This window comes from Epinephelus lanceolatus, chromosome 22 (assembly GCF_041903045.1).
Source record: "Epinephelus lanceolatus isolate andai-2023 chromosome 22, ASM4190304v1, whole genome shotgun sequence".
In the NCBI taxonomy this organism is placed as follows: Eukaryota; Metazoa; Chordata; class Actinopteri; order Perciformes; family Serranidae; genus Epinephelus; species Epinephelus lanceolatus.
The window spans coordinates 18,752,397-18,776,508 of record NC_135755.1 but is presented as its reverse complement, the minus strand read 5'-3'; the positions used below and the strand labels follow the sequence as shown (position 1 = coordinate 18,776,508).

Here is a 24,112-nt window from a genome sequence, read left to right as displayed (position 1 = left end):
CATGTCGTTCAAAATTGCATAAAAAAGTCATAGCATGTCGTTCAAAACTGCACAAAAAAGTCATAGTATAGGATGTCGTTCAAAACGGCATAAAAAATCATAGTATAGCATGTCGTTCAAAATTGCATAAAAAAATCATAGTATAGCATGTCGTTCAAAATTGCATAAAAAAGTCATACTATAGCATGTCGTTCAAAATTGCATAAAAGTCATACTATAGCATGTCGTTCAAAATTGCATAAAAAAGTCATACTATAGCATGTCGTTCAAAATTGCATAAAAAAATCATAGTATAGCATGTTGTTCAAAATTGCATAAAAAAGTCATAGTATAGCATGTCGTTCAAAAAAGCATAAAAAGGTCATAGTATAGCATGTCGTTCAAAATTGCATAAAAGTCATAGTATAGCATGTCGTTCAAAACTGCATAAAAAAGTCAAATCGCCATATAAACATTATTAGTTTATGTGAGAAGAAGTGATCTTACCTTGTATCTCTGCTGATTTTTTCAGTTGTTTTAGACATAGAGAGACATTTTGCCACAGAAAGAGTCTTTATTTCTCATTTAGGATACATTGAGTTGAATAATTTAACATTTTAAGATAAGACCACTTAGTATTTAGAGCATTGTAATGAAATTAAACATGAAGGATCCAGTGTGTTTGACAGCCAAGATGTAACTGGGGATGCACAATATTGGATTATTTTGGTGATGCTGATAACTGATGTGGATACTGATATCCACTTTTTCATCAGCTAATTTTAGTGATCATCAAGTGTTTTTATAGTGGTATTAACATTATTATTATTATTATGATGGCCCACCAGCAGATGGAGACATTAAATAGAATGCTTTTCAATGTATATTATTAATTGTGCAAAATAAGAAAAAGCATGTTGGTCAAATCTGTTTGTTTTAAAGCCAATTTCGACCAATACCATGCATCTCTTGACAGAAATAATTACATTTCCCAGTAAAGACATCCAGAAGTAGTGTTGGCAAAGTATACTATTTCATTTGGATTTCTTTTGTTACAAAACAGAGCTGGAATCTAATTATTTTTGAAACAGGTTTTTTTTTTAACATTGAATATTAAATGTCTTTATCAATTATATATTTTCTGCTTTGCCAATGCAAATTAGAGCCAATCTTCAACTTTTATTTCAGAGTAGTTATTCAAGATCTGGCATGTCCTCGTATCCTCCCTCTTCCTCCTGCCTTCTTTGCTCCTCTAGTTTCTTCCTCTCTTCCTCTGCTCTTTGCCTCTCCTCCATCGCCTTCTTCATCTCCTCCTCCACCTCCTTCCTCTGAAAGTTCTGCAAGCCTTCCTCTTTCTTGTTCTGCCCATCAGTGACATTCTCCTGTTTTTTATTTTCTGCAGTGTCATAGGCCCACTCCTCGTCTGAGTCACTGATGTCATCATCATCGATGTCATGGTCAGGATGGAATGACTCTGTGGTTTCAGTTGTGTCCTCAGGCTCCGGCTCAGGTTTGTAGTTGGGGTCCTCCAGTTTGCCCCAGGCCACCTGGTCCGCCTTGCGGAGGGTGATCTCCACTTTGGAAGGGACCATGTTGACAAAGCTCTGCTTGACATCGACCACCTGAGTAAGAGAAATCAAATTATAGTCTATATGTATAGTATGTCAAACAAAAAGGTCATAGTATGTCATAGAGAAGTAGCATAGATTGCCATGAAAAATTTAATATAAAGTCATTGTATAGTATGTTGAAGGTAAGCCATAGTATAAGTAGTATGTTAAATAAAGTCATTAAGAAACACATTTTTAAAAAATCAGCTCAGTCCTATGTAGAAGAGTTGTTAAATTTTGCGTTAAATACAGTTTTCATCAAGTCTGCCAGAGGGATCAGATAAGTTCTTTAAACATAAGAAAAATGAGCATCAGTATATTTAAAATTCATAACTGTATTTGCAGTAGGTTAGTTATATCACTCTGCTGACAGATGTATGTAGATGTACTTATTTAAATACTTACGCCCCAGAAGCGGAACTCTCTCTTGAAAAGCTTATCATTCTCAAACTGGATTTGACATGAGAGCTAAAGTGAGTTGAAAGACAGAAAAAGAATAAGTAATAAGAATAAGATGATTTTATTAATATGTAATACTTAAATGTGTGCATTACCAACACATTCCTGCTCACAACTCATCAAATACTGGCCCTACACGTCAAACTATGGTGCTCTAGGTACCTAGGATGTCTGCTAATAGTCAACTAGACCGTCACACACTAATTGGTACTAGAATTACTAGTTGGTTAAACTTAGACACTCAGAGAAAAATGGGAGGAGTTTGGATCAGCATGCAAAACTAACCAACAGTTCTCCCTCTCTCACACATAGTCACGCTGACTGGATGGTTTTTTGCTATGCTGAACGAAAGGTGCTTTTGGGCCCGTGGGAGATACCAACAAGCACTGACATTGCTGTCATGTTTTGAAAGATAACACAGGGTGCAAAGTACCTCACGTTCCAGTAAATTTAAATTATGATGAACAGTTTTAAATGGCGCTCATCATGTGCACAACATTTTTTTCAGATAATATTTCAATGTACAGATGAAATTGTGCTCAATTTTGACTATTTTATTTTCTTGATTTTAAACTAGTCCAACTTGCATTTAGATGTCAGGGAAATGAGTCGTTAAGAACATCCTTACATTAGGTACTCCACTTGAGTCAATTTGGGATGCTTAGGGATGGTGTGTCACTTTCCACTTGTAACATGCATACTGTCTTAAAACCACAAAAACAGTTCCTGTTCGTTAAAACCTTATCATCTCTTTAAAACAGAACAAAATAAAAACTTCAACCAATGTAGTTTACTTCATTTTTTGGTTTTGCTACAAATGTACTTCACTAGATTTCTAAGAAAGATCATGATTTGGCTTAAAATCAGTATGTCTGTTACTAACATGACGTAATGTAATCTGGTGTAACATACAGTTTAAATAGCCCAATGTTGACTTTTTCGCTCTGTATACCACGTCAGGTACCCTGAGCTTCTAATAATGACACAGCCTGGTGCATCTCATACAGACTGTAAAGGGTGCCACTGAACAAGTGCCAGCATTTGAGGAGTTGCGAGTGAGAACGCCCTGGAAATATTGACCTTTCAAAATGTTAAATATTGTACAATATTGTTTGCTAGCTGCATGGTTAAATTCTAAGTGAGAATAAATATGTATAAGTATGTATTTATATAACCACGGAGTTTTGTAAAATGTACAATATTTCCTTTGAATGTAGAAAAGTAGCAGGAAAAAGTATGAGTACATCAAACTTGTTCTTGAGTACCATACTTGAGTAAATGTACTCAGTTACTTTCCACCATTGGTATTCATTATAGAGTTGTGTGTGTAAACCACGCACCACTGTCCGGTTGGCTTCTATGCAGCAAAATTCTGGGTTTGCATTCTTCGCATAAATTGATACAACAACATTGTTTCCTGTTTGGTGCCAGTCGTATCGACACGCCACCTTCTTCTTGTCCTGTAAACAAACACAATACTAAGGTCAGTCACAAATTTAGGGTGTTTTGAATCAATTTTGTCACTACTGCTCGTCTGTTTCCTATTTGCAAAGCAGTAAGTCACAATCAACAGCAGAATGAATTGAATCTCCTTGCATACTGGTGTTGCACAAATGATGACACCTTCCTGTTGTTTAATGTGACGCCACTGTTGTTCAGTCACATGCAAAAACAAATAAAACAGCCACTGCTTTTTCACGTCATCAGGCTAAGTTGTCAAATCTAACTGATTTATCATCTAGAGTTTGTTCATTCATTCATTCCCCGTAACCACTTATCCTTTTCAGGTCTGACACAGAGGCAGACAACCCTATGGGCAATTCAGAGTCACCAATTAACCTGCATGTCTTTGGACTGTGGGAGGAAGCTGGAGAACCTGGAAGAAAATCCACGCTGACACTGGAGAACTCTGATGTCACAGTGAAGTTGACCTTTTGATTATAAAATGTGATCACTTCATTATTTTATCCTATTAGACATTTGTGTAAAGGAAAAAGCATATGAATTCTTGAGTTATGGCCAAAAACATATTTTGTGAGGTCACAGTGGCCTCGGCCTCTGAGCATCGAAATTCAATCAGTTAATTATTGAGTCCAAGTGAACATTTGTACCAAATTTGAAGAAATTCCCTCACAGTGTTCTTGAGATGTAGGATTCACAAAAATGAGACACATATGGTCACAGTGACCTTCGACTTCCGAAATCTAATCAGTTCATCGTTGAGTCCAAGGATGTTTGTGCCAAATTAGAAGAAATTCTCTTCAGGCGATATTGCGTTCGTGAGAATGAGATGGATCTAAGGTCACAGCAACCTTGACCACCAAAATCTAATTAGTTGATCTTGCGCCAGATTTTAAGAATTTGCTTCAAGGCATCCTTGACATATTGCGCTCACAAGAATGAGATAGACAAGTTCACAGTGACCTTAACCTTTGACCACCAACCACCAAAAACAAACTAGTTCATCATTGAGTCCAAGTGGACATTTGTGCCAAATTTGAACATATTCCCTTGATGTCATGTTCTCAAGGACAGGATGTACAGATGTACAACTCGAAAACACACTGCCTCGGTTCATGGCTCCCGCTGGCGCAGAGGCATATAAAGGGGTAATTTTAAAAGTTGAGGTTGTTTCGTTGACGTCGTCATCTCTATATTACATAAGGTATTTTGTCAGCAACAACTTTGTCCTGAAATGACATTGAATGCTAACTTTAACTCAGACCCTTTTGCCTTTTACCTTTCATTTTAGTAGAACGCCCCCCGAGGTGTGTACGTACCTGCTTTGGGACCCAGCGATGTTTCCCTGTGGTGCAGCCCTTCTGGTCCAGGAAGGCGTTGAAATCTATTGTCTTTATGCAGCAGCAGCTCCAGTACTTATAACTGAACAATAACACAATCATAGGTGAGAAGCAGTTTGTAACAGCTGCATCGTTCAGGAAATGGAAAGCTACGACCTCACTGATATTCATATAATGATACACATCCAACAAGCAGCAGTATTACTGGAGAGACATGGGTGTAAGCGTCTCACTCAAGGCCTCCATATCAGAGTGATGCACATATACTTTAATACAATTCAAAGAGAAGTTTAATTTACTTCTAAAGTCGGCTCTAATGTCACAGATTTGTTTCTTATTACTTATCTTTCATTAATAGTCTGATCTTAAGCTTTTATGTTTCTTGCTTTGCTTACATGGCCTTCAGTTTTGTTTACTTTACATCTCCTCTTTGTAGAAGCCCTCTAATTATGCTTTGAAAAGAGACTTATGCAAATAAAGATTGTAATTATGATTGTGTTACAGCGAATTGTGCATAATGCCTTTTTGTAATATCCGGAGTAAAGAAGTGGAAACATGGAGCAGTGTGTCTTTGTGTCTTACCCCTCGTGGAAGACGGGTGCTCCGGGGTGGTGGGTGCAGACCTCCATGTCTGTCTCTGGGCCTTGATAGACCTGAACACACAAACACAAAGCTAATGATCACTGGGTGAAGACAGGACGATCAATAACCTGTAACAGATTACAGCCTCTCCTCACACCTCTGTTCATCAGTCAAGTGTGTGGTGTTTGAATGCAACGTTTATCAATTTCGGGGTCGGGAGCTCAAGTGAGGTCATCTGTTTTTGCAGACGGGGTCAGAGAATAAGTTTCTTCAATCTTCAAGAAGTTTGATCAAATCAGAACTGATTACTTTAAAGATTTCCACATGTAGCTGATTAACTGACCACGTTTTGGAGTGTTAAACACATGAATGCACATAATAATATAAATATTTTATCAACAGCAAGTGTCAATTGTCATTTATTTAACGAGAAATATTTACTGCTATGGAGAAATACTTAAAATTTGTAACAGATATGAAAGTTTTCAGGGGATACAAATTTACTGAATGGGAAAAAAAGAAAAAAATCAAAACATTTTAAAATGTAATCTTTTCAATTTGGACCTCATAATCCTGAAAACAGGATTAAAAAGAATGTTTTACTCAAATTTATATGAAAGCACAAAGAATAGAGAAAATATTTGTACTCATTATTCAAGGTAAAAGCAACTATTACACAGTAAAAAGCCCCCTTTCAGTGTTATACTGTCATAACTTATATTACTGTATCATTATTATTATTATTACTAATGTACTTACAAGTCAGCATTTCAATGTTGCAGCTGGAGCTACAACTTCACGTACTGTTTAAGCTATAATAATACATCATGTTTTATCAGATGATCATATATTTTATGGGTAAATTTTCTAATCTGCTCAGTAACTAATAATAATAGCTGTCAAGTTTTTTTAATTATTATATCAGTATAGTGGAGGAAAAGGGAAAAAATAAAGAAAGATAAAGTCAGTTAAGTTCAATAAATGCTCCACCACTTAAATATTCTGGGAGATTTTTGTGGAAAAGAAAAGAGGCCAGTACAGGTTACAAATGTGGCAGTGACAGGTATGGTAAATGGCTCACATGTGTTGTGACCTATCTTGTCCACTAGATGGAGCTGTTAAAAAGCTTTACAGGACTACAGTCCAGGAATGATCAACTGTTCTTATGGGCTTTTGCTGGTGCCAGATAGGCGACTATTTTTGGCCACAGACATTGCCAACAAACACAAAGACACACACACACACACAACTGAACACATAATAAAAGAGGCACTCACTGTTTTGCATCCTGCGTTCTTGCATCGGGTCCCGAACATGATCGCCTTACTCTCTGTCAGAAGAGAAAGACGAGGAGAGAGTTGACATGAGGACATCAGGACTGTGTGAAGAATGTGTCAAAATGTATTTCTTATTGAGTCACCTTTGTCTTTTGCTTACTTAACATTCAGAACACAGTTATATTCCAAACACAAAAGCACATTTTAATGCACTCCTTAATCATTAGCAAAAAAAACTTATTTTGATTAACATACTTTATTACGCATTGTTTTTTCTGTCCATTCCACTGGATGAAGAATGTTAACGCAGAAGTCACCAAATGGTAAAAATGACAATATGGTCTTTTTTTTAAAGATACTTTTTTGGGATTTTGAAAGGACAGTGCATTAGCATGAAAGCAGGGATGACATACAGCAAAGGGCTGTGGACGCGGGGAAAAGCCTATGTACATGGGACTCCCTGCTCTACCAGGTGAGCTAACGGGCGCCCCAGCAGACCTTTTTTCAACATAAAAACACAAGTTTAATCATTTTAATGAATAATTCACTCATATCAATGAACAAAAGTGATGCTTTGAAACACACCGCATATATATTTGTGTTGTATTTGTCATTACTACTCAGAATATCTTCAGTTTCTGAAGTATTTCCAGAAAACATTGTGTTCAAACCTTCCTGAGATGAATATTCTGTGTACATAATCAATAAAATGCATCACAAAGTAAGTCTATCATCAGAAAACTTGAACAATAGTTCCCTATGTAAACAGTATTTTCCCATTGACACTTCGGTCCACCGGATGAGGGATGAATATTTGTGACAAAATCCTAAGTAAAAAGCAATAAATCTTACTTTAAACACAGTTTAAACACAAATTATTTCCTTTAACAATATGATTAATAGACTTAAACATGCTTTGTGCTTCCTCCTTGCCTCACAGTCAGCCATGCTTGTAAAAAAGGGGCCTACTTTAAATGATGACATCTCATCCAATAAGGTAATGCATTTGAGTGGAGTAACCATAGATCTAGACATCCTAGAAAAGTTATGTCCATTGGAATAGATGGAGGATTTGAATGAGTGAAAGAACAAGTGAGAAACTGCTACTAATGAAGTAAGAATACCTCGACATGTTTCCAGTGCAAGTGATTTGTTTCTGCAATCTTCTTTTTTTTAGGGTTGAGGCATTCTGTGTGCTGATAGATTTTTTTTTTTACTTGTTTTAAGAAAGTAAAGTTTTTGAACCTAAATGTCCTGATGAAACAGTGATTTCTGCAACACAGTTGTACAATAATATAAACTATTGTTGAACTATGCATTAAATTTAGTCCTGAAACATGCAAACAGAAAACATGCAGAGAGGCAGAAATACACAAAAACACATGTAGTTATATACAAACTAATGTAAAATACTCCTTATCAGGTCATTTCTGTCTGTTATTGAGTTTTAAAGATTTTATGAATATTTCAAGCTGCATTACCAATTAACTTGTTTCAAGTATTTTCTAATATTAAGTTTAATTTCCACGATAATTATTCAGAAACCTGGTGTATTTTTTTTATTGTTTCAAGACACTTAGTTTCAGAAAAGTCTTCAAACAAGTTGATTTCTATTGGAAACAGGTTTAAATATTTACCCTGCACTGGCAGATATTCTGGCTAACAAGTTGGATTTAACATACCTAAAAGAAAGATGTATTTTTTGGACTTTTTTACAAAACACTAAACTGTTGTGGAATCACTTTCAACTTCCCTGAGAGCACAGTATGAATATTTCAATCTGTTTCTCATACAAATGACCTTGTCTCAAGTATTTCATGTTTCTTTTTCTTGATTCTAGTGCAAAAATCTGCCTTATTTTGTCTTATTTTTGTCTTTTTTTGTTCAAGATACACTAATTTTCGAAAACTTTTGCATATTTTTTTACAAAAAACTGTTGTTGAATTGTTGCATCACAATAATCCAAACACACATTTACCCCTGAACGTGTACATTAGCAAACACGAAACACAAGTATAGGCAGAAATGCCTGCTCTGTAAATATTAAAAGTAGAATAATACACACATGAACTGGAAAAACAAATCATTTTCATATCAAGTTTGGGACTGAAGTGTAATGTGACTGTAGTTTTCAACATAACTGTAATTAAAAATATAAGTAAAAAAAAATCTAAGAACACAGTGTGAATATTTTAACCTGTTTTTAATACAAATTAACATGTTTCAGATATTTTCTAATATAAGGTGTGTTTTTTTATTCTAGTGATGCAAGCTGCCTCATTTTGGAGTTGTTTAAGGACTGACAGAAAAACTAAAATACTGTTATCTTAAGATGTCTCGTTTTTCTCGATTTCTCGCTTTTTTTTTTTTTTTAGGTAACATTGTTTAAAATGTAATAAGACTGCATTTTTTGCTGTATATGACAGTTGATTTTGAGATGAAAAGAAAAGTTAACATCCAAAGGCCTCAGTATTAAACACACACACACTGACCTTTCTTCTCATTCTCAGCTCTATTGCTGATGTCCAGTTTCTCCAGCACCTGAGCCAGCGACGCAGATACTTTGTGGGGCAACTTTGTCTTGGCCTCGTCTGAACTGCACATAAAAACACACACACACACTTTCATGTTAACACAAAAATGGATGTCGTTAAACAAACACACAAGCTCAGCTACACACAGAGCGCTGCAGGATGTATGGAGTTATCCACTAAGTTATTTATTCCAGGAATATTGCGGGCGACCTCATCCTGACCTCTGTGGATGAATACAGAGGCAGCTGCAGGCCTGTGAGTAACAGGAAGCTCTATACAAGAAGACACATCCCAGTTATCTTATGCAAATGAGAGAAAGAGGGATCTTGCAATTACAAACACACACCTGGGCCTCTCCTTCTGCAGTGTCTCAGCAGATTTGGGTCCCTGGTAGATTATCTCGTGGTCGTTGGTGTGTTTAATCTCGCCCTTATCTGATGACACCTCCGGCCGCAGTGGCTCCTGGGGCTTCTCGTTGCTGTGGCGCCCGCGGGTGCAACCCTGCATTCAAAAACAGAGCTCAGTCTTGGTTTAAGGATCTAAAACTTTACATATTTCTCCTCTCGTTGGAGATTAATTTTAGTAACTGTGTCCCATATAATCCTTCACAGAGAAAAATGACTGGAGCTACTGCTCACTGTACCGTGCGGTACCTTAATATGTTTCTGTTAAAGGGTGAATCATAACATTTTTCAGTCTTAAAGCAATAGTCACGTGCTCATATAAACAGGACATACTACTGTCTCATAACTTTGACCCTCTTAAACATTTATCCGTTACCATGGAGATAAAACAATAAGTAATGACTGCATACATTGTAGATTCTAACATATTATATTCACGGTAGTAAAATTACAGAGGCTAATCATTTCTCTGTCATTGTTTATTTATTCCTATTATCACTAATCGACTGGTCATCAGTCACTTGGACACGCGATCATCCATCATTGCGACTTCTGACAGTTGTCAATTGGTTGTCAAACAGGTGTCAATGAGCTGTCAAGCTGTCATCTGTTTGCAGCTCAGTCAATGTGACGTATCGTCCGCTGTGCAAAGGACTGTGGGTCAGAATAGACAGAAAAGCATGCTGACTTGCATACTGCAAAATTGGTCCAGGTGTAGCAGAACATCCTGGTACTTTAGGCATACTACATTTGACATACTATGTACTGGGACATACTAAATCTTTTTTCTGGCATACTATATAGTATGGTAGTGTGGGTACTGGAACGCACAGTGTGTTTGTGTTCTGAAGCGGGAAGAAAGGTTTTTTAATTAATTCTTTATTGAATTTTATCGATATAAACAAACAAGGCAGGTTTTCAAGTCCTGTTCCTTACAAAAATGAAAGAAAACAGCAGCTGGAAAAGTGGACTGAGGAGGTGACGTAAAAGGGTAAATTATGATATTATTATTTAACACAAGCTACATAAAGCTGTCACTCTTTTATAATATTGTGAAGGTCAAATGTAAAAAAGGATCCATACCTTTTTATGTTGCCTATTTTGCAGCTTGTTACTGTATTTGTTTTGGATTTATGTGTTTTCCCAGCTTGCACCGAACATCAATGTAACGTCAGCAAGATGTTGGACCCTTATGTTGGACAGACATTATCTTTTGGTTGGAATGAATATCAGGTTGATGACATAATAAATGTCATACAACATTCGCATTATGGGGACATTAACATCATAAAGTTTTGCAGACATTTTTTTCTCCAGACCTCACAACTAACTTATTCTATGTCAAGATGTTGTTGGCATGAGATGTTTGGAAGACCTTGGATTTTGGTTACATAACAACACAAGTTAAAGCAAACAAAACAGCAATGTCATCTGTCATTAGTATCCCACCTCAAATCAAGGCTGGCATTAGATGTTGTCCTGAATATTGATCACGCAACGTCACAGCCTAAGTTAAACCAAATATCAACATCTAAAAACGTTGCTGGCCAGCTGTGAATTGACGTCTGAAGCTGCAGCAGATTTGTCCAAATACAATTTTTGGGGCTGTTGTACCATGTTTGCCTTTGTCGACCACCATATATTCTTTCTGTTTACACTGGCCATTAAAATATTCCCTCCTGATGAGCTTCCTATGTAAAGTAATAGAGAACAAAATCCAAAATCACTGAAGCATCAATGTGTAAGCATGGCTTTACTGGTGCAGCTGGTAAATGTGGAGCTAATTTTGACAATCTAACCCTTTATATTTTATTATTAATCTTAAGACGCAAAGTAACTAAAGGTATCAAATAATTGTAGTTGAGTAAAAAGTACAAAATGTGCCCCTGAATTTTAAGTAGCAGGTTTAGAGGTGCAGTAAGAACCTGACACTTTAATATGTACTTAGTTGATTTACAGTGCTTTTTACACTACTTGATTCTTAATATCTCACCTTATCATTATTTTTTGCTTTCACTGAGACGTGATTTATGCAGCATCCTTACAGAAGATCTGTTCCAACTTCCAACCAACCACAAATATTTACAGGCTCCTGCATTATCTGCAGATGCTAGTGTTTGACCCTGAGCTGTTTTACCTTAATGGAGAGAAACTCGGAGAAGTCCGTTGTCCTCTTCTTACAGCAGGACCAACCCTGGAGAAGGACACAAAAACAAACATGTTCATCTTCTTCCCCCGCTAAATAAAAGAGTTTATATGTTTACTTATATACAGTATGAATGTTACCTTCAGAGCATCATGGAAGATGGGGACACCTGGATGAAAGAGGCAGGAATCTTCAGGAGGAAAAAGAAAGAGTCAGTCTGTATATAGACACACACACACACACACACACTCGGCAGAGTGTACCAGCTGTTCAGGGGGGTCACTAGAGTTGAGAGGGAGCGTCCCATAAAAGGAAGCTGGTTGCTGGCTCATGCTCCCAGAGACATGTGGCCTATTATACAGTACATGCTCTCTCACACTCACACACAGTTTATACGACAATAAAAACACAACTTCTTTGACGTCACACAACCCAACACTTGCTTTATCCCGCTTTTACAAGTAAATAAAGATCATAAATCTGGTTTCCTATCCATTTGTTGTGGTTGATAAAGTATTCACAGTAATCTCTGCTCATTTGCACTGAATGTGTTTCATCTTTTTATACTGAATTTGTCAAATTTGAATCCAAATTTTAACATCGATTTGTATAATTAGACAAATAAATCTGGTCACATGAACATACTTTTAAAATAAACGCATACATAAGACCAATGTCAGACTAAAATACTATTAGAGGTAGTTTGGAGAAGTTGTCTGTTTGAAAAGTCTGAATAAAGATGTCCCCTTTTTCAAGGATACTGGAAAGTAGTCCTGATTTCAGCTTGCAGTGATGTATTTTACAACTGTTGCAGAGTGCAGAAGTTAGATTAATGAGTCTATTAAACCTCTGCTAAGAAAAACAAAGCAAATCTGTTCAACTCCAGCACCTACCAACACTAACAAGAGCAAGTTACACGCTTGAGTTCAGGCTTTTGTTTCCCTTCACACAGACTGACTTCCATTGAGGCTTCACGACCTCAATGACCAAAATATTAAACCAACCAACAACCCCTGACTGGACTGAGTGTTTGAATTAAAAGTACAAAAAGAGAGACAGACAAGGTCTTACCATCCTTGTTCTTGTCAGCGTCATACTTCAGTCCACAGCCTTTGTTGTAGCACAGCAGAGCCATGTTGGCCTGATGGTTTGTGTGATTCCTTCTTCACTCTACAGCTTGTGTCTGATATCTTTCTCCACCCTGGCGGTCTCTCCCAGTCTTAATACTGTGGTCAGACCTCCAGAAGTTTCTCCGGCTAGAGAGAAAAGAGAGATCCAGAAGGGGTGGTTGTCTTCAGAGGGGAACAGAAAGAGAGAGGGGGCCTTCTCTCTCTCTCTTGGGCTGAATGAAAGATAAAAATAGCAGCTCCCTCCTCTCTTGCCTCTCTCAATTTACAGCTGTCAAAACTTATCTGAAGGTGGGGGTTGACATTCCTCCTGGTGAGCGTCGGCTGTCACATGGAGGACTGCTGTGGCCTGGCAGCCGCCACCATCGGACTGACATCTGCTGGATTTCTGTCACTTTATCTTACTGGATCCACTGCAGTCTGGACAAATCATAGGTCTATTTTCTCAGAAGCAAGCTGCGATATTACGCCTGTTGAGCATTTAAATTCAGTGCCAAATATGTGCCAAAATGTAATGAATATTTTTAATTAAAAGCCTGATTATGGCCCAATAAGAAGAGCTAAAATATGTGGCAACAACTGGATACATAGATGCAACAACAGTGATATAGTGGAGGGTATACCCCGCAATTTTTCTGATCGTTTACTGTATACCCAAATAGAAGCCAAAATGACAATGGAAAATTTAGGAGAGTATAACCACATCCTGCTTGGTAACCTACCCATCTACCTGGTATTACACCCACCTTATAAACGATCACTACACCACTGTGCAACAAATACTGAACATCTCGTTTTAAAATAATGGCCATTAAGGTAGCTGCTATAAAAGCCTTTACACTTCTTTGGATGCTTTCAACAAGATTTAGGAAACTGTCTGCAGAGATGTGCTCCCATTCAGCTCACAATTAATGTTCCAGTTCATCTCATTAAGGTGCTGGATGGGTCTAAGGTCAGGGCTCTGTGCAGACCAGTCAAGTTCTTCCACACCAAACTGGGAAGACCAGTCTTTATGGACCTAGTTTTGGACAGAAATACATAATGTGAAAACAGGAAATGGGTCTTCTCTACACTACACAAAGTTAAGACGTCCCTCAACTGGAACAAAGGGTTTCCACATACTTTTGGCTGTGGCGACAAGAGTATAATTGCACATTTACAGTAACTTCTACTTTGTGGATGTTCAACCAGCTGTATCATCACAATGTGGGGAGTGTGTAAATGAACTATGGTAAACTTTTCTCCATCTTAACAACAGCTAGATCTTCCTGCTCATCTCTCCACTTTTACTGGCTCTAGGGCTGTTGCTGCCCCAAATACAGACTGAACTTTTGCATTTTCATCAAGGAAACGATAAAAGGACAGAACATGGCACCAGTGGCAGCATTTGAATTTTGCATTGAAGACAGACTTTGGTGCCACTTCTGTTTTCAAATCACAATATCACCCATAATATCTTTGTTTGCGACTGAAAAATCCTTCCACCAGATAAAAATAATACATTAAGCCCCTGTTGGATCATGATAGCTAACACTACCTGCTGGTAGTGGGTACATGTACTAACTATCCATACTTTACACTTTTGATATGATATCTAATAATATTCAGGAGGGCTAACATTAGATACTGTTTTCTATTTTTGTCAGGAGGCAGCGCTACTCGCCAAATGATCATAAATCTGGAGGTTCATCACTTAGCGGTACTTATTACCTTATTTCATCGATGAACTAAGCTAGCATTTGCACCTTGTTTAGCTAATGTTAGCCGGCAACAACCCCATTGAGATGCCCATCGTTGATCTAGACCGTAAAAATTAGGCAATAATCACCGTGAAGGTATGAAAGAAACAGACGGCGAGTAATGGCAAATGTTACAGCCTCTCAAGCTTAATTGCTGTAGCTATAATATTGTTTGTTTGTTTTTTTTTTGTTTATTTTATCCTTATCTAAATACAAGGTGAATACAAATATACACATGCAGTTATGAACGTGAAGATGTGTGAAGTGCACATAAGTAAGCTCCAGGTTATGGGAATCAGGTGTGTGGAACAGGAAGCAAACAGCTGTTGCCCGTGTTATGTAAGCATGTCGAAAACCACATAGCACTGGTGTGTAAAACTGAATTATCTAAATGGAATAATGGTTACATATGGACAATGCTGTCGCCCTTCTGTGTTACGGTGAGCATGTAGATATATATTGTATTGAGAATGAATGGATCGCCAAATCCAAATAGATAACACGTACTGGACATTGGTTTATTGTTAGCCCAGAACACATGCGGAACAAGATCACCTGTTCGCCCTTTCAGTGGCTTGTTCAGACATTTTGTTTTCTTAAAAGTCACCACATTAATTGTTGTCATGACTATATGTGTGTGCTAGCTAATTATAAAGGCTAACATTAGCTGACCAACATTAGCATGAATGTAAATCGCTGAGCCATAATCTGTTTGGAGACCAATAACAATGAAAACAAACATGCACATTTAGATAGTTAACATCACCTTATGTGTGTTTTTTTTCAATTTGGTTAAATCATTTTTCAGTCAATGTTGAAACAGCAAAGATATGAGGGGTTACAGTGTCATCTGCCATGTCTGCCCCATTGACTCCAATACAACTGGCTGCAATGCAAAATTCAAATGCTATCACTGACGTCATGTCCTGTCCTTCTTTAGGAGTTTCTTGCTAGCAAACTGTAGGCGATGTTAATTAAATACAAACTAAAGTTCTGTCACAATGTTGTCTGTATCTCGCATGAAATGTCTCCAGACACATATTTTTAGAGCACTGTTTGGCTGTAATGCTAGACTGTGTGAACAAGGAGCGGTTACCATACTGTTTCCTGTACTGTACATTCAGAGGCTGGAAAAAACTCACATCAAACTGTAAAGCTAAGCTGTGCTGATCAAGTAAAAACCAAGATTCTGTTACTGTCCTGACTATTTCTCGCCTAAAATGTTTTAAGAAACATATTTTAGCTTACCGTGTGACTGTTTGTCAAGATAGTTTGTTTCCCGCCGGCCGCCATTTTGATTTTTGTGGAAAAAAACGGCAACGGCTGAGCTCTATTTGTCAGCAAGCAGCGGGAACGTTTATTGGTCCGCTGCGGCGCACTGCATTCTGGTAGTTGTAGGTTTTTCACCGTTCGAGCAAAAACGGATGCCAAAGCCCCCTTTTCCCTGTTTTCTCTGGTCATTTAGCACCAAATTCAAAAGTATTTGCGCCTCTTCACTTCATAGTTAGCCCAGTTTTATGATGAGAACATATTTTAGCAGTAAAATGCAACTTAAAGTAACACCTCTGACAAGTTATATTCCCTGTAACGATGGGAAAACTTCAATATTTTGCATCATTCCCAGTGCGTAGTTAATGTTTACCTGTTTTTGTATACACCTGTATATATATATATATATATATATATATATATATATATATATACACACACACCTGTTGTGACAGGTAGACCTAAAACACTTCTAACTACCTGGTCTGATTTTGTTAAAACAACAACACCAACGCTCCCACAGTGAGGGATTAAAAAAAGCAGGTTCCCACCTCCTGACTCCCACTGAGCTCTGAATAATGAAACTGTTTGTGTACATTTGTTACACAACCACAACAAGAGGCTCTCACAGATGCCGGCAGTGATGCATTTGGTGGTATTTCAGGGGGTTTTGATTAAATGGTTTTCAGTAGGAAATATATCACTCAAAACGTTCTCAGCCTGACAAACGGCAGCGTTTTGTCTTTAGTGAATAATTTATTGTCGAACCACCTGTAGTTGCCGCATTTGTCTCTGTGTGCCCGACGGGATGATGGATATCTGGGAGCAAAACTACAAAAACTCAGTTTATAAAACACCTCTCTGCTACATGTAAGCCTTCATTACTGATAAACACACTCGGTTATATGATTGAGGAGCCAAAAATAAGAGGCCAATAAAATATTGCAACTATTTTAAGCAGCAGACTTCACTGAATATGTTTATAAAGGAAGAAAATATTTAAAACCACAACAAAAATAGTGTATGATGAGCTCAAAGGAGTCATAATAGTAATAGACATTTGGGAAACACAAGTCTAAACCACTGCTGTGTCCTAACTCCATACTATACTGTCAGAGTAAAGCCTACCGTTTAAGCAGTGAAAATACAAATAACTTTACGTACATGTGTCTTTCTTTTTTAGTTTATTTTCCGAAATCTTTCTGGAGCTGTTTTAACACCAACCGCAAGTATTTTCCAGCTGTGAGCAGCTACTCCATCTCTTTTCTACAGAGATGGGAGACAGTGGTAGTATCTCAAGAATCGACTGAAGACTAGTGTGGATTTAAGGTGTAGCATATTTTCCAAATGTCCTTCCTCTTTTACATATATCCTCCTGAGACCCTGTGTCCTCATATAAGGACATTACATTTTGGGTTCACTTGACCTTAGGGTGCGTTCGTTTTGTACTCGGAGGTCGGAAGTCAGAAGTGGGAATGACGTCACCTCTGAGTTGACAACAGTTTTTGCATTCTAGTTGGCAACGGTGGACAAGTCGGATAAAAACATGGACGTTACCGTTCTACCCTTGGGCTAGCCGTAGCACTGTTAACAATATCAGTTGATAACAAAGCTCTATGTGGTATTTTGCACATACAGACAACGTAGCAACATGCCCACGGATAAAATTTGAACAGTACTATGGATATGGCTGACCTAATGTAAAACAAATAAGATAAAATTGCTATAAACAGTACTTTAGCAGTGTGTTTACTAACTGTAAGTCGGGGTTGATGCAGTTGCTGTACAAAACAAACGCACCATTATACTTCATTCTACTTAACTTAGACCTGTTGTCCTTGTTCGTGGACACTTTTTGTGCCATCTAGTGGTAGTAAGAGCACATTACACTAATCCATGTAAAACCAAGATGGCAGCCATCTCTGCCAAGTCAGTCTGGAGCCGATTCCGACACAAAAGTGGACAAAACCTGATCAAATTTTATGGGCAAAACTACTTTATTTATGATTATTAATGTTTGTAGTTTGATATGGCAACAAATTTGACCAATTTTAGTAACAGCTCAGACACTGTTAATTAGGAAGTACTCGTTAGGGGACATTGGGACTTAATTGTCGTTGACAATGTTAAGTTTTTTTATACTTATCAGGTCCTACTGATCCCAAATAACTGGGAGAAATTAAAAATACATACCAAACAAAAGTTTGGGTCTTAGGAGGATATTGAGTGTATTAACAAGCGGACCAACTGTCAATCTTTTTATTAAGCAAATGTAATGACCTCCTGGGGATTTTCCGCCAAATCCAACCAAATATAAAGCGGTACAAAGGCCAGTAGAGACTGAAATACTTCCTGGTAATAATATTGTTTGTTTACAGACACTAAATACTTCCATCGCAATTTAATATGGCAATGAATTACTGTTGCTACTATGCTACATGTAGCACCTTTAAAATCATGTTGGGGCTGTAGATTTTAGCCACGTGTGCCAATTGTAACAGCTAACGCACCTTTTAATCTGCTTAAAAATTATCTTATGATCATACTTTTTAATTTCTAAAGCCATTAGTGTGGAATATTTATGTGAGTATAAATGAGGTGTTGTTTCTTTATGAAAATATCAATAACTTAAATGAATTTGCATCTTTGGATAATGAGGTTTAATTTAATTTGGGTTGTCTTGTGAGTAAACTGACTGATGTCAGACCCCATATATATGAAAAGTACAATAGAAACACGCTCATTCAATAATTAAAGTGCCTATGAACAAGAGATTTAACCTTTGCCTGGAGCTGGACAGAGGAAGGCTGATTCTTGCAGGTAGATTTTACGTTGTTAGTGAATGTGAAGCTGTCGATTTTTCCACAGTGAAATTCAAAAATAATTGCACAGTAAAATATAAAGCTGATAAAATACATATTGGATGTGATAAAACATGGTTTGAGACCTCGCCAGAAAAGGCGAGGCTGAATAAGGAAAACATACTCTCAGACCTTCTGGCGCAGCAATTAAAAATCAGACGATACACTGTTTGACATTTCAAGGCCTTGGATTTTTATCACCAGAGACTTAAAAGTAAAATTTTAAAGGTAGACTTTTCCTGGCGGTTTGAGTGGTGAATCAAGGCTGCAGCTCCTTTGGCAAGTGTCAATAAAAACAGACAGTCGTTTAGGAATGGAAAATGACTTTTTATTTCTTCCAAAAAAAGAGAGAGAGAAAACAGATCCCTAGAATAAACAAATATACTGCTGTAAAATAAAAGCCTGTGATTTTTGTTGTCAACTGTAACATTTGTTTGCCTTTCCATGCTTGATACAATCCATATATTTCTGCTTTAAATAAATAGAAAAAAATGTACAAAGAGATGGGGGGAGGAGACAGAGAAGAGAGAAAGAGAGAGACAGATTAAAAGGTGTACTCTGCTCAAAAAGACATTTGGCATCATTGAGAATTCATGGCTGATCCTGATGTACAGGGAGGTCTGCAGCCCTCGAAATCTGCATCGTCTGTCTGTATAGCCCGTCCCCACTGAGGAGTAATCATACCTATATACTGCTGTATAACGCTAATATCTTTCACGTTCAGAAAAATAAAGAGTAAATGAAAAATAATGCAGTTGCAGGTTATGAGAGTATGTGTTTAAGCTCTGTGTTGTGAGTGTGTGCATTTCTTTATATACAGAATAGTGAGGCAGCAATCCGAGGGTTTCTTACCAAAAAACACAGATGTAGAAAAAACAGAACGTGCACAAGAGATCTTTGATTCAACACACCGACTCACTGACAAAATGAGGAAATTTATCTGTTTAACAGCCCCTCTCTTTGTTTCGTTCCTGTCATTTCTGTGGGTGTTTCCTGAATTTCTATTCTAACGCTGCCACGGCTGCAAGGCGCACAGCAACCCGCAGATGGCGCCACAACAATGGAGAATCCAAAAGGACAAATCTGTGCTCCAAGTAACAAATGTGACATCTTTGGGAAAAGTAACATAAAAGAGGTTTGGCGCTCCGTTTTTGCTACAGTGGCTCGTTTATCGACAGCACAAACATCTGTCAGATTCAGTCCCTGTCACGGACGGCAAATGATTGGTCAACAAAGTGTGATCCATCTCGCCCATTTCACCTTGTCTTGGGGGGGGGGGGGGGCACCTGACAAGACGACTTAAAACTGGGACAACAAGAGGAGAGAATTTATCTTCATCATCACCATCACTGTCATATCATGCTTTTTGGAAAAAGGACAACAAACATCGACAACGATACAACCATGCACTCACTGACCCCAGAAAGAGAGAGATGGCTCGCCAGAGAGGAGTCTGCTCTCTAAATGTTTGATACACTTGGCCTTAGCAGAGAACAGACATTTTAATATGACATCAATGTTTATCCGTGTATCCTTCTCCACCTAGATTCATGCTACAACAATGCAGAGAGGTGGTAGCAGCTTTTATAGTTGAGAGAAACTTTGCCACGAGGTTGCCTGGCCTGATCCCAAACAGATCAGGGCGGTAGCAAACGTAAAAAGAAACAGAACAGTGGTTATCCTGGGGAAACTCCCAGCTTTATATGTGAGAAAGTGTCTGAATTTGAGGAAAGGAGCTGCCGAAAAAAGAGCCTGCATGCTCGGCTGGACTCCTCCCTGGATAAATACCATAACAAAATTACCTCCATGATAAAGCTGTGATAATTACTGGCAGTTACATCAACGCTTCGGAGAAGAGCCAGTAACATTTACGAGACTCAGAAAACCACAGTAGTCTCTACGCTCTCTCAATCCCACGAAATTTGACCATTTTGAAACCACTTTGAGACACACAGACAAAGACAATCTCATCGCAACAGGCAGGACTGGATTCCATGCAGAGAAAGTTTTAGAGAACAGAAAGGGAAGTAAAGCTGAGAGCTGACCAAGAGGAACACAAAATGTCGAACTGGCTTGAAAGAAAAGAGCTGAAAAAGTCAGACTGGGTCAAACAGCTTTCATACTGTTTGATTTCACCTGTTTTAGGTGACAAAACACAAAACATCCTTGCACTGTCCTTCACACCGAAGCCAAACACATTTCGTATTCTGAGGACGTAATTACAAAACATCAGGAATTATCAGCTCTGCATTGAGACCTGATATGATTCATTGTTCTTAAGATCCAGGGTGACGATGATATGATTCTGGATCACTGCCACGGTCGGTAACGGCTTCTCTTTCTGAAGTGCCTATTCATCATCGCCAGATTAGAGACAGTGAGACAGCTGTCCCAGAAAAATAAAGAGCCGTGATTAGAACTCATTTTTGGTGCCAAAGCGCAGACCATTAAGAAAATAGTTTAATGAGAGTCCGAGTTGGATGCCAAAAGCAATAGGTACCTGGATTTTGAGGGTGGAGACCCTTTTTAGGACACAGGTGGTGTCAGAGGGAGTTCATGCTGATAAAAGTTAATTTCTAGGACATCACAAACACCAGAAAGCAGCTTTCTGGACACCAAAGATAACCTACATGTTTCTTAAAGTCAGGACTTGGAACTGAACTTTTATTCAAGTGTCCCAGTGATTCGTGGATTCCCTTGCTACTTGTCACAGTTTCCCAATTGAATGAACCTTAAAAGTGCCCTGAACAACAGCTGGTTGACTCAAAGTGGCTAGTTGAGCATACAGACTTTAGCTTTAGCTGCTTTCCCAAACCTGGCTGGACTACATATGCTACTGGTCTCACCAGCAGAGTCTCCCATTTATCCCGAAAGACCTGGATATCCAAGCATCTGATTGACCGCCTGGGTTCAACAGTCCAATCAGAGACAGTTTGTAGGCTGCTGACATCATAACGAGAGGCGGAGATGGCCGTTGCTGTCGAGACGGGGAGAAAAAAGAAAAGACGAAGACCTTTATCTAACCAGACACTGGTGCGATGCTAACAGCGAGAAGAAAAAGAGCGCACTCAAAGCTAGAGAAAAGCGAACCACAAAGCCTGAGAGCCTCCGAAAGGTTTCGTCTACGGCTAAAAGACAGAGACACCAAGAGAGATAATAGAGCTATAGTTACTAGACACTGGCAGAGGTGAGGACAAGGTGGGAAACCTACTGCAGGAGGTCTTCTATAAGGAGGATACTATGAAGAGAGGCTAAGCTAACACAAGACTGCGACAAGAAGCGTCTAAGAGCAATATCTATCCAACAGCGACAGTGATGGGTGGGAGCAGACGATCTAGACAGAAACTGGTTATTACTATAATTTCTTTTTTTACATATCTACACATACCAAACAGTGACGAAGCAGGCTAAAAAAGCATTCTAGAGATAGACCAGCTGGACAGAGTTTAGAGACTGAAGCGAGATTCTAGAGATTTCATGTCAACTATCACTGGGATGTAGACACTGGACTGGGATGGGGATGGGACTACAAAAAGTTTCAAGTTCATCGTTAGAATGGCAGGAAAAACAATTTTTAGTCACCTGCCAAAGTGGCTGGTAGATTAGACAAACTCATTATTGTAAAACCTCAAAAGATTTCTACAAACTTCAAATCTCTTTCTCAACTTTTTTTCACACCAGAACTGGCAACAGCTCTACTTAACGGCAGGATAGTCACTTCAGTGCAAACTTTTGCATGTGCATTTTGCAACAAAATTTTGATTTTACAAAAACAAAACCAGAAAAAAAAAAGCACATTTCTTGTCAAACTCGCTGGCTCAAATTTGGCTCGAAATTTGACACTATTTGACCCTCAGAAATAGCCCTCAATGGAAAAACATACACAGAAAATGTGTAAGCACACACGTGAACACACTGAAGATGCATAATGCACACTTATGCCAACAGTCAAACTCATGGTGACGGATGCTTTGGCTGAGGAATGACCTCTTACACGAGTCAAATTTGATCCCCCAAAATTTCCTGGAGTCACAGAGCGAGGGTGATGCCAAACGTCCAGTGTCGTTTTGGCTCTCGGTGCAGAGTCGCACTTAAAGCCGCTCGCTTTGATTCAGTGCAATTTAAAGTGAATTCAACTTAATTCAGTAACGTTTAATCACTCACTCAGTGCTGCTGTCATCAATCACCGGCACATACTGTGGATCTGCCAATAGGGTGCACCTCATAAAAAAGCTCTTATTTTAGAAACCTTTGACGTCTGAATCTGGTTGGGTAAGCTGATAAAGACAAGAGGAACAGATACACACAGATCAACCAGGTGCTAACAGGCGGCTAATGATGCTAATAAACACTGCAGTTGTGTTAGCATAACAAAAATACAGATTTCCTCTACTCTACTCTCTGCTGAGAGTAATGATATCCAAAATGTGTCAAGATTAATGTTGAAGATTATGTTTGGCTCAAGGCCTGGTCACACCAGCACTTTAAAATGGTGAAATGAGCTAACTCCAATGTAACAACCAGAATCAGTGGATCGACAGCAAGGGCGAAGTACTTTTGTGAAACTTAACCAACAAATTGTTGCCGTTAACCAAAGAGAAATACCCTTTTTCCATTACCAGTTTGGGCCACACTGAGTCAAACCACACTGCAGCGATTTGTCTTTGCTGAGCCACATCACTGATGGACCATCTCTGGTGTAGGGCCAAAAGCCCACCTGACCGACACTATGCAGGTAGCAATGACGTTTCGCCAACTGTAGCCAACCCCTGACAACGATGTGTGTATTACAAGACTCGACTCACCTCTGTCTGCAGGAGACCAGTGAGGAAGCCATCTTTAAAAGTCTCTGTGTGTTCAGCTCTCAGTACTTTTGTAGCTTCTAACTGAATCTCTGTGGTTTGGAGTTTAGTTTCTCTCCTGCGTCCTGTTTTTACTTTAGATATCTGCTTCATTTTACTGTTTCATGTTCGCTATCAGCCATATGAGTCATGTTAAGTTACTGCTGATGAAAACTCAGCATTTCCTTACTTTGCTGCTTCAAAATCAAAGCTTTTACATAACAAACTAACGGGGGACTTTGATTGTGAAGAATCTAGGTGAAATAAAATGTGTTAAGCAAATTACCGGAACTTTGTTAGGGGGTTTTCTTCAATAAAACAAGTCCAAATACCGCAGGGAGGAAGAGTGAAAGCAGAAACAGCCACAGTGAGATGTTCATGAAGAGCTGCAGACAACAGGCTCTTACTGCACCTCTGCAAACAGCTCACCTCCAACAGGTAAACTTCTTTTACCTGCCCTGCTGTGTGATGGAAAAACACTTG

At 38.4% G+C, this 24,112-nt stretch overlaps 1 protein-coding gene across 1 annotated transcript; it reads right to left on the bottom strand.

Moving 5' to 3' along the window:
- Window positions 1-539: 539 nt before the first annotated feature.
- On the bottom strand, window positions 540-15,982 carry LOC117272678 (cysteine and histidine-rich domain-containing protein 1). Its single transcript, XM_033651697.2, has 13 exons — window positions 15,907-15,982; window positions 13,826-13,937; window positions 12,864-13,339; window positions 11,933-11,982; window positions 11,784-11,840; window positions 9,589-9,743; window positions 9,201-9,304; window positions 6,709-6,761; window positions 5,432-5,502; window positions 4,829-4,931; window positions 3,389-3,508; window positions 1,995-2,057; window positions 540-1,601 (listed from the first exon to the last, which is right to left on the bottom strand). Exons 3-13 carry the CDS (start codon window positions 12,925-12,927, stop codon window positions 1,173-1,175), a joined length of 1,269 nt encoding a protein of 422 aa, XP_033507588.1. The 5' UTR covers window positions 12,928-13,339; window positions 13,826-13,937; window positions 15,907-15,982; the 3' UTR covers window positions 540-1,172.
- Between the last annotated feature and the right edge of the window lie 8,130 nt (window positions 15,983-24,112).

Bases quoted from the DNA above. Each gene is read 5' to 3' on its own strand.
- LOC117272678 (XM_033651697.2), bottom strand. From the start codon at position 12,927: ATGGCTCTGCTGTGCTACAACAAAGGCTGTGGACTGAAGTATGACGCT. The intron at 9,305-9,588 runs GTGTGTGTTTGT...TTTTATGTGCAG, and splicing joins CTGCAGAAGGAGAGGCCCAG to TTCAGACGAGGCCAAGACAA. The intron at 1,602-1,994 runs GTAAGTATTTAA...TCTCTTACTCAG, and splicing joins GAGAGTTCCGCTTCTGGGGC to GTGGTCGATGTCAAGCAGAG.